Below are 11,337 nucleotides of genomic sequence, written 5' to 3'. Positions count from 1 at the left end.
ACATGTGGAAGGTCCCAGGCTGAGGAATTAAACCACATGGTACCACAGCAATAACCAGAGCCACAGCAGTGACAATGTCAGATCCTTAAACTTAATCCTCTGTGCCACAGAGAACTCCAGCATAGTGTTGTTTTGCTTTTTAAGGCCGCCCAGCGGCATGTGGAGGTTCCCAAGCTCGGGGTCGAATCTGAGCTACAGCTGTCGGCCTACTTCACAGCCACAGAACGCGGAATACAAGCTGAGTGTTCGACCCTCACCACAACGCCAGATCCTTAACCCACTGAGCGAGGCCAGGGATCGAACCCGCAACCTCATGGTTCCTAGTTGGATTCGTTTCCACTGCGCCCCGATGGGAACATCAACATAGCTTTTTTTTAAAGTCACTCCTGCATCTTCCCTCTTCCTCAGAAGAGGTTCATCCCCCTCCATTTGGTTCATTCCCCTCAAACATAGAATTTTTTCCAAAAGCCCCACTACTAACTTCCACGAGGCCCAGCTCATTTTGCACATATCACAAAAGAACCCTTAAAGCAGTTTCCCTCCCGGCTAAAACGTCTAGCCCCAGGGCACCACACCAGGACTTCAATCTCAGCCCTACCACCTTGGACAAAAACCTCCAAAAACCACTTGAGACGTTTGAAGAGCATCTCAAAGGCCACCGTCTAAAGCCTCCATGTGGCTCCTCAACACTGTAGAAGCTGTGAGTGCTTTTCTCATCAAGCCGGAGCTGCCCCACTGCAGCTTCACACCAGCCGACTCTGCCTCCAACACCCTCTTCCCCAGTGACACGTGCCGATGCCAATAGCTCTCCTGGGTGAACGGCTGTTACTCCCCGACACCCCCATAAAATGCCTGTACTCTGGAGAATCATTTATTGGCTGGGCCAGGCTTCCCACTCACATTTCCCAGTGTGCACCCTCCTCCCAGCCAGAGGCCCAGGGAAATGACCTTAGTGCAGACACTGTGTGAAGGTGGTGGGCACAGGCCCTGTTGGCAGGCCTGGCCAGTAAGCTAACACAGCCAGAGGATTCCAAGAGATGCAGACCCCTCCCCACCTAGGCCCCAGGCTCTGGACCGCTGGGGTCTCTTGCGACGGCTTCACCCCCCTTTCAACACAACACCGCCCCCACATGTGCACCCCCACACACGCAAGCACACATACACATCACCTATCCGCCATCACTAGCACTAGTTGGGCCATGTCTTACTCTCAGAAGGGGCAGACCCTGGCCTTTGTGGGGCCATAACCCACTTCCTGCTATTGTCAAAACCCTCAGAAGCAAGGCAGGGATTCCTCAATCAGAGACCTGGGCCAAGACCCAACATGGGGTGTAAGCATGGAAAGAGAACTTCTTGCCCCCCGGTATGCAGTGCCTCGAACGGTCTTCAGAATGGAGGTCTCTGACAAGTAATGACCTGGAATTTCGCCAAACAGGAGGCTTACCTGTAGAGGAAAGTTTTTATTGAAAACACACAAACATCCAAACACACACCCACCCACACACCCCTCATTAGGAAATTAAGAAAACCATTTCTTTGAGTGTAAGACAGGTTTCTTTTTATTAAGTTCTCCTAAATGTGTCTCATGTTTATTGAATGTTTTTTTTCTTTTGTGTAAGAATGTAATTTGGAGCTTTTAACAAACGCAATCTGGATAAATGCTTGTCTGCACACAAGTCATCAATTACCACTCACTGGCCTGGCCTCCATGTAAATCCAATGGGTCTTCAAGCCTGTCTAAACAGAGAGCACGCAGACCACGTCATCTTACTTCTAGTTTAAACTTTAAACGTCAAATTGACCCCCATTCCAACACCCACACCCTCCCCCACACACACACAAAAACTTTGAGAAGAAATGGCCATTAAGGACTGAGTCAGTTGCATAAGAATTGGCTTAATCCTAAAGCCAGCACTCCAAAGCAGCTCTTGGCCTCACAGCGGGCCAGCTGGAACTCGTGAAGCAGGACAGGTAGAGAATGGAGAGAGGATGCTGTAAGAACAGGGCCAATCCTAGTGCTGCGAGGCTCCCACGCATGCTCACACTCCATCATAAACTTCCACCTTCCTCCTCTCGGCAACGTGTATAATAGCACTTCAGAGCTTGTAACAGTGCACAGATGGACAGAAACTTCTAAATATGCAAGGTATAATCTTATTTCTAACACCATAGGCCAAAAGTAACAGAGAAGCACTCTGTTATACAGATTAACAATTATTACAAAAGTCCAAAATGCAACCAACAAAACTTCTAACAGTTCCTAAGGCAGGTATCAGCTCTGGCCTCTAATACTACAGGCTTCCCTTAGTTTCCAAAATGCCTCACTATCAACGCTGCCCAAAGGGCAGCCGCGGGGAATGCTTTGGTGTTCCTGACATTGGCTGCACAGCACGAATGAGGTGTTGCTAAAGTCAGGCACCACACTTGAACACAAATTTCAGACTCATCTAGTACAATCCAGTGCATCTTAGTTTTTTATATGATCTGTCAGCTGTTTAACACATTAAAAAACGGCAGACTCATGACAGATATTAACACTTGACGCGTAAGTGATTGTGAATGAGCTAAAAGTTACTTTTAACTCTTGTCCTAGGACTTCAAGCTATACCTCAAATTTACATAGCACATCTCTCACCTGAATAAGCAGGCCAGGATACAAATCTTTACACCATAATTAACAAGAATCAATTCCTAGTTAAATTTACCATGCCTATAGCCAACAGTACATCTACCCAAATCTAACCCTCTGAAGAGAAACTTATGTAGACGTTGATGCTTAGGGTGTTAGTGAACATATTTTCAGGAACGGACATTCTCAGGAAGAGCCTCTAGGCCCAAAACCCTCCATTAACTTGCTCCAGGTGAAAGGGTGCATGTTCCCAAGAGCAGCACGTGGCATTTGTCATGGGAGCTCCTTTAATGGGGGAAGAGGAAACAGGTGTTGGAGTCACCGAGCAGTGACACGTGAAGAAGCTCAGAGCACCCTTCATTGTTCCATCAATCCATGCCATGCTCTGGCCCTCAGAAACAGAGGCAGAGCGCGCCCCCAGCCCCAGCCCCAGCCCAGGCAGGGAGTCTTTGTGGCACTGTCCACAGCAGATTTTTGAAGCACAATTAGAGTTCCTGCCATATATGTCATAACAAAAAGTCTGCTTGATAGCTAGGTATAGCTATAGCTCAACTTTCTAAAACAAACTTCTCTTTGTATAAGCATGATTAAACAAAAAGAATAAAGCATAAGCTCAGTATAACTAACTGGGCTTCTAAATAGTACCATTATGAAAAAGATACAATGCACTTCATTTCTGTATCTAACTATTTAGAAGTCAAAATGCTCCATACATTACCTATATCCCGTCCCCCAGAATCCCCTAAAAACTGACTAGGAAATCTCCAGTATTTAATTGCTCTAGTTGATATTTAGAACAAAGGTGACAACTTAAAGCTTTATAATAGTCTGTTTTAATATAAACAATTGTTGGAATCAATCAATGTCCATTTCAGGAAGCTTCTTGTCTGAATCCGAAGGCACAGCTGTGTCTGTACCCTGCTCAGAAGCCTGAGGGCCTGGGCTGTCTCCTTGTCCATCCACTGGTCCATTTTGCTCTGCATTTTTTTGCTCCTCTTTTGGAGGTTCAACTTTGGGTTTGGGCTTTGAAATTATTGGGTTACAGATATTCGTCAGCTCCTAGAACAACAGGAAAGAAAACTGGTTTCTCGTAAAATAACAAATTTTACATGACACACTAAAATCCAAGTCTATCCTCTCCTACCCAATCCCCAAGCCATGATAAGCGAAGTTACAATGAAACTCTCTCCCAAATGTCACTTTAAGGATTACTAATAATAAATGAGGCTGACAGGAAGACTGTTAAATCTTTCAAATCAAAAATTAATTTGGAGTTCCCGTTGTGGCGCAGCAGAAGCAAATCCGACTAGGAACCATGAGGTTGTGGGTTCGATCCTTGCTCAGTGGGTTGAGGATCTGGCGTTGCCATGGGCTGTGGTGTAGGTCGCAGACGCAGCTCAGATCTGGTGTTGCTGTGGCTCTGGTGCAGGCTGGTGGCAACAGCTCCAATTAGACCCCTAGCCTGGGAACCTCCATGTGCCAAGGGTGTGACCCTAAAAAGACAAAAAGAAAAAAAAAATTTTAATAAATAAATTACTTTAATTTTAGCTTCAATCTCTTTTGCCTTGACAACTGGATCCATGGTCAGACTCTGCTTGTTCTGCAGATTCAGCTTGTTATTCATCCACTCCATGGCCTCATTCATGCTTTTTTCCACCTTCACCATGTCAGCAGCATCCAAATGGTCATACTGGTCCTCCTGTAAGCAGTGGCCAACCAGAAAAGTGTCAGAGGATGATGACATTCTCCCTACGTCAACATCGCCTAGTTCTCCACCTTCTTTCCAAGTTACAAGCTTTCCCAGAATGAAGCGTGTCTAGCCTCACAAGCTAAAGAGACATCCAATTTCCTAAAAATCGAATAAAAGAAAAGTAATCCCAATTCTTTAAACACTAAGGAAATACATTTAAAAGCCAAAAGCATACATAAGGCAGCAATTTAAAGGCTTCAACAGGAGTTCCCATTGCGGCTCAGGTGAGAAATCCAACTAGTAGCGACGAGGATGTCGGTTTGAGCCTGGCCTCGCTCAGTGCGTTAAAGGACCTGGCACTGCAATGGGCTACAGTGTAGGTCACAGACTCGACTCAGATCTGGCGTTGTTGTAGCTCCAATTCTACCCCTAGCCTGGGAACTTCCATATACCACAGCTGCAACCCTAAAAAAAAAAAAGAAAAAGAAATAAAGGCTTCAACAGTATAAACAACACATGCTTGTAACAATTTCACAATGCAAAAAAAATTACATGTCATCAAATACGAAACCTGAGGTGTAGGCATCCTGATTAGAAACCAAAATAATTTTAAAAATATAATTTTTTAAAGGATGCCTTTCACAAGCATTTTTAAATTTAAAAAAAAAAAAATTGAGAGAAAATTCTCATGGCACAGCAGTGTTATCATTGCAGCGGCTTGGGTTGCTGCTATGGCACAGGTTCAATCCTTAGCCCAGCAATTTCTACATGCTGGGAACAGCTCAATTTATCTGTCTTAAATTTTCTAACACTGACAATCATCAACAACCTGTAGTAGAGAGTTAACCAAATTATTAAACTTCAGAATCAGACCTCAAGCCAAATCCCAGCTCCCCCAACAGTAACCTTGGGTGAGGACTAAAGACGTCAGAAATCATCTATAAGAGCTGGCATAACGACCTACTTCATAAGGCTACTGTGTGGATTTAATGAGGTAATGTATTTACAGGTGTCTATCGCATGGTACTCAAAAAATGGAGTAGTTTATTGTTGAGACAGTCCTACCTCTGCATCGCAATCCAAATTATTTGCCTACTGTGTTCTAAGACCGGAAGGAGTAAAGAAAACCAAATAATTTTGCTCAATTCCAGAGTCCACTTACTATTGAAGAGAAATAACAAATCCCAGGGTTCTTAGTAAGAGTCTATAAAATATATTATACTAACATCCAAACAGAAAACTATTATTATTAAACAACAGCTAAAGAGAAGAGAAAAAAACTGCTAGGTCAATGTCTCAAAACTCAACTCTACAAATATAATAGCAGAGAAGTGGGGAGAAAAAAAAGGATACCTTGTTCTTGAAAGAGCTGATTACTTTCATATACTGTTGGATTTGTTTCCCTAGTTCTTCAAATAATTTTGGTCTTTCTTCAGATTCCTGGAATCGTATCTTAATAGGCTGACCTAGATTCTTAACAGAAGAAAGAAGACACAAATTCTTCAGAGGGGAGTTTAAACTATCAGAGTAATATTTTTCTACTAAGATTATGAATTAAAATACAATTGGAATTCCTTGGTGGCGTAGTGGGTTAAGGATCCAGCATTGTCCCTGCTGTGGCTCAGGTCACTGCTATGGTGTGAGTTCAATCCCTGTCCCAGAAACTTCTGCAAGTCTCAGACATGCCCCCCAACCCCACCAAAAAAAAAAAAAAAAAATTACACTTAACCTCCATGCTCTATATTTAAGTTCAATACTTTTTCCCAGGCCAGTGAAATGTAATCTCCAGGCTACATGAGAATATACCTCAATATTATTCCATGTGGAGTCACTGCAATTGTCACCTGAGCGCTAATTCTCAAATTAGGAAACAACCAAAAATTAGGAGCTACCTGATAGTGATATACAACACTATATATGAATACACTTGGGGGGGAAAAAAATTTTAAACCTGTTATCTGAAAAAGCCTCTAGCTCTAACCTTAAATTTACAAAATAAGATTAAACATCACAGAGGTGAAAATGGACAAAATCCAAACTGGAAATAAATGCCACAGGACAAATGATGCAGTTTTCTCATCAACTAAGTAAGGAAGGAGAAATGATGGAAGCAGAACTACAGACACAAATTTAAGAGACTTTTCCACAAAATGGAATGGACCTTATTTGGATCCTGAGGCAAACAAAGGTAAAAAATAATTTTACCAAACAGCTGAACCTAAAATCTGAATGAATATATGGTGATATTAATGGTGACAATATCACAGAATTTTTATGTGCGTGATAATGGTACAGCTTAAGATTACTTTTTTTTTATTTTTATTGTTTCTATTATAGTTAATTTACAATGTTTTGTCAATTTCCGGTGTACAGCAAATTAACCCAGCCATATATATATACACACACGTATATATATATATACACACACACACATATATACACACGTATATATATATACACACACACACATATATACACGTATATATATATACACACACACATATATATACACATATATATATATATACACACATTTTCTTTCTCCCATTATCTTCCACCATGTTCCATCACAAAGTTACATTTTCTTTTAAATACATACTGAAATATTTGGGAATTAAATATACCCTGGGAGTGCAAAGGAATAGAAATGAAGCCGACTGGACATAAACTGACAACAGTTGAAGCTATTATTCTATTTGCATGTGTTAGGTATCTCCCATAATAAAAAGTAAATAAAAAATTCAATGGGGGGAGCTCCCATCATGGCTCAGCGGTAACAAACCCAATTAGAATCCATGAGAATGTGAGTTCAATCCCTGACCTCGTTCAGTGAGTTAAGGATCCGGTATTGCTGTGAGCTGTGGCATAGGCCACAGATGCAGCTCGGATCCCATGTTGCTGTGGCTGTAGCACAGGCCAGCAGCTGTAGCTCTGATTCGACCCCTAGCCTGAGAACTTCCCTATGCTGTGGGTGCGGCCCTAAAAAGAAAAGGAAGAAAAAAATTCAATCGGAAGGATCTCACTGGAGGTTTTTTAAATATTCCTGCCAGAATGTCAGGAAACTACAGTTTCCAGGGCACTGTCCTTGAGCAATTCCACTCCAGAAGTCACTCAGAGTCCCAGTTTGACAAGAAACTAAGCAACCCAGAGAAATACAAACTCATTCTTGTGCATTTACATCTTTCTCCAAACCAAAGGCCTCAACTTTAAATAACTCTTTGTACTTTTAACTGTGAGGTGTAACCATCAGATCGTTCAAATACAAAACCAGAGGCTTCTGCTCTACTGAGAATCAAAGCCATAAGCACAGGCCTCCCCCAACTGCGCTGCAGGTGCCTTTAGGACATGGACACATCTTGCCAGTCTTCCAACCTCTGACAACCAAGAACACAATCTGCAATTCAGTGAAATATTTTAAGCCTAAATAAATTTTTAGAAAGTTATTTTGTTAACATGAAATTCTAAATGTGAGAAAGATAATGAACCTAAGTTATAAGAAATACAGCTCTTGGAGTTCACTTGAGTCTCACAGAGTTAAAGATCGGCATTGTCACTGGCTTGTCCGTCCCTTGCCCAGGAACGTGCGTACCATCCCCCCCCACCCCCAACTACAGTTCTTCAATCACTTTCAATTGTCTTCATTACTTTACAGGAGAAATCCTCTCAATTTTGAGATCCTCTCCATGGAACCAAGAGCATGGATTCAGCATATTTCTGCTTTCAAAAGTCACTTACTTTTAATTCAGCCAATTTATCAACATAAACTTGCTTTGGCTGGTCTTCTCCATCCTCATACAACCAATTTTCAGTATCTTCTAGTTTCAGGGTGAAAGTGTTACGATCCTAAACATGAAGGAAACATTGTAATCAGGTCAATCGAACATCAGCTGATTGACGAATGAAAAAACAGGCACAGACTGTGATATATCTGGACTTGCTTTAAAATATGGTCAAGTGGGGTGATCGGAGTATAGAAAATAAAACTGACAAAACAGTATAGGTACAGGGTGGTCATTATGTTATTTTCTCCACTGTGGGGGACTTTCGGATATGTTTGAAAATTTCAGAATTTAAAAATAAGTGAGTTACAATTACAGTTAGTCATACTGTGTTGCATATGTGAAAGCTGCTAAGAGAGTAAATCCTGGAAATGCTCATCAAAAGAAAACGTCCTAGATATGTGTAGTGACAGACGTTTAACCAGACTTATTGTGGTGATCATTTCATAATGCATACAGGGGAGTTCCCGGCATGGCTCAGTGTTAACAAATCTGACTAGGAGCCATGAGGTTTCGGGTTCGATCCCTGGCCTTGCTCAGTGGGTTAAGGGTCCGGCGTTGCCGTGAGCTGTGCTGTAGGTTGCAGATGCAGTTCGGATCAGGTGTTGTTGTGGCTGTGGTGTAGGTCGGTGGCTACAGCTCCGATTTGACCCTAGCCTGGGAACCTCCATATGCCAAGGGTGCGGCCCAAGAAAAAAGACAAAAAAAAAAGAAAAAAGAAAAAACATAATGTACACAAACATCAAATCATAATGTTGTACACCTGAAACTAACAAAGTTATATGCCAATTATATCTGAATTTTTTTTTAAGAAGTGAGGTAAAAAAACAGGGGAACATGAGCTGATTTAAAAAACAAAATACTAGGAGTTCCCATCGTGGCACAGTGGTTAATGAATCTGACTAGGAACCATGAGGTTGCGGGTTCGGTCCCTGACCTTGCTCAGTGGGTTAACGATCCGGCGTTGCCATGAGCTGTGGTGTAGGTCGCAGATGCGGCTCAGATCCCGCGTTGCTGTGGCTCTGGCGTAGGCCGGTGGCTACAGCTCCGATTAGACCCCTAGCCTGGGAACCTCCATATGCTGCGGGAGCAGCCCAAGAAAGAGCAAAAAGACCAAAAAAAAAAAAAAAAAATACTAGGTTTGGAGTTCCCGTCGTGGCGCAGTGGTTAACGAATCCGACTAGGAACCATGAGGTGGGAGGTTTGATCCCTGGCCTTGCTCAGTGGGTTGGGGACCCGCCCGGCGTTGCCATGAGCTGTGGTGTAGGTCGCAGACGTGGCTCGGATCCCGCGTTGCTATGGCTGTGGTGTAGGCTGGTGGCTACAGCTCTGATTCGACCCCTAGCCTAGGAACCTCCATATGCCGCGGGAGCTGCCCTAGAAAAGGCAAAAAGCCAAAAAAAAAAAAACACTAGGTAAATAATAGCATGCAAATATATCAAAAAGTGATACACCAAAAAAAGAATAATTCACAAAGACAAACCTTTGGGAAACACTCCACTAACAAAAATAAACAATATAAAACTCTTCTCCCAAAAAAGTTTATTTTTCATCATTTTCTTGTCAACCCAGATGCAAACTTCCCCTGTCACTACATTTAAGGATGCTCCCAGAAACACCTAAGCTGGAACACGGTGGCACATACTTACATCTTCACTCACAAACTTCTCATACTCGCCACCAAGCTTGTCTCTCATTTCGTACACATATTCTTCCACCGCGTTCTTAGCATCATTCCTCTCCTTCTCCAGTTTATCCTGCATAATCATCTTACCCTGTGAAGAGTATAGTTAGACATTCAGAAAACTAAGACAATGACCTCTTACTTATGTAATATAACTATAAAAGCACAGAAGCCTTCTCCCTCAAATCTTTTTAGTTCTGTAAATCATCCAAGAGAAAAGAGCTGGAAGCACTGGTCATCAGTCAATTAGGGAGATCAAGGGAGAGTTCTGGGAGTAGGCTTAGAAAAAAGAGCAGGAGAATACCAAGATACAGAAACTCAAAAGCAAAAATAAGGAAAATAATTCAAGAAAAGAGAACTTTAAGAAACAATTAGCATAATTTCACAAGGTAGGTATCACTCTGCTTATAGTACATACCCAAAAAAATCAAATTATTCATACAGTATGGATGCTAAAGGTTCTATAAAACAAAACTATTCTAAGAACAATGCATATATCATAAGAAACCTCAGAGACAAAAATTAACCAAGTAACTGTGCTCCAGGGTCCCAAACCTAGCGTCACTCACCCTAACTAGTTACATCTTGAGTGGCAACAGGGGAAAGAACTAATAAATAAGACAGTGCTGTCATTAATGCTAATGTGATTTCTCCCACCAATCAACTTCCCTGACCCTGGCCTCAAACATCCCCATCTCTAGTGAACAACAAAGCTCACACACCCAAACATGAATGACACTTCCTCTAAATATCAAAGATCTCGTAACAGAGTTTTTAGCAATAAAGACCTATCACCATAAAAGAATTCTGATGTTACATGGGATCTATTAAATTCGCCCTCCAGTACCCCAACACTACAACTGCTCTCAAACTCCAAACAACCTAAAATGCATAAAGGTCACGCAACACAGAGTTTGAACACTATGATCACATTCTTTTTATTTTTTTTGCTTATTGTTCTAGAAGACTTAAAATAACCACCTCATTTTCAATGTACAAGTTGAGCATCTCTCTGTCTATCTGCCATAATAGCTGATTCTCAATTGGCAGGTCCACAGTACTAGTCTTCACTTTTGCCTTCTTGGCTTGAGGTGGTTGGTCCATCTTTTTGTCTTTTGATCCAGCTTGAGAGGTCTAAAATAACAGAAAGCATTAAGAATAAACAGACTCAAAAGAAAAAAAAATAAACAAACAGACTCAAACTTCCAAATGGGTCACATTTCAAATGCTTATTTTGCCTTTTTTTTTTAGTTTTCTTACAATATCTGGAAAATCAAAAATATAAATATTATATGAGGAGTCAAATCCACAGAGACAGAAAGGAATGGTGGTTGCAAGTGGGTAGGGGCAAGAGTGATAGAGGAATGAGGAATTGCTGTTTAATAGGTACAGTTTCAGTGTGACAAGATGAAAAAGCTCTAGAGGAGTTCCCATCCTAGCTCAGCAGTAATGAACCTGACTAGTATCCATGAGGACACAGTTTTGATCCCTGGCCTCACTCAGTGGGTTAAGGATCCAGTGTTGCCATGAGCTGTGGTGTAGGTCACAGGCACGG

The 11,337-nt window shown here is 41.9% G+C and overlaps 1 protein-coding gene across 1 annotated transcript in view; it reads right to left on the bottom strand.

Moving 5' to 3' along the window:
• Window positions 1-3,443: 3,443 nt before the first annotated feature.
• HSPA4 (heat shock protein family A (Hsp70) member 4) overlaps window positions 3,444-11,337 on the bottom strand; it is a 45,593-nt gene continuing 37,699 nt past the window's right edge. Inside the window, exons 14-19 of the mRNA XM_047778621.1 lie at window positions 10,764-10,916; window positions 9,748-9,873; window positions 8,055-8,162; window positions 5,673-5,792; window positions 4,167-4,328; window positions 3,444-3,688 (exon numbers count right to left, since the gene is read on the bottom strand). Coding sequence (XP_047634577.1) covers window positions 3,485-3,688; window positions 4,167-4,328; window positions 5,673-5,792; window positions 8,055-8,162; window positions 9,748-9,873; window positions 10,764-10,916 — 873 coding nt within the window. The 3' untranslated portion in view covers window positions 3,444-3,484. The remainder of the gene's footprint in view (window positions 3,689-4,166; window positions 4,329-5,672; window positions 5,793-8,054; window positions 8,163-9,747; window positions 9,874-10,763; window positions 10,917-11,337) is intronic.

Source organism: Phacochoerus africanus, chromosome 4, assembly GCF_016906955.1.
Source record: "Phacochoerus africanus isolate WHEZ1 chromosome 4, ROS_Pafr_v1, whole genome shotgun sequence".
Classification (NCBI taxonomy): domain Eukaryota; kingdom Metazoa; phylum Chordata; class Mammalia; order Artiodactyla; family Suidae; genus Phacochoerus; species Phacochoerus africanus.
This window is presented reverse-complemented; position numbering and strand designations above follow the sequence as displayed.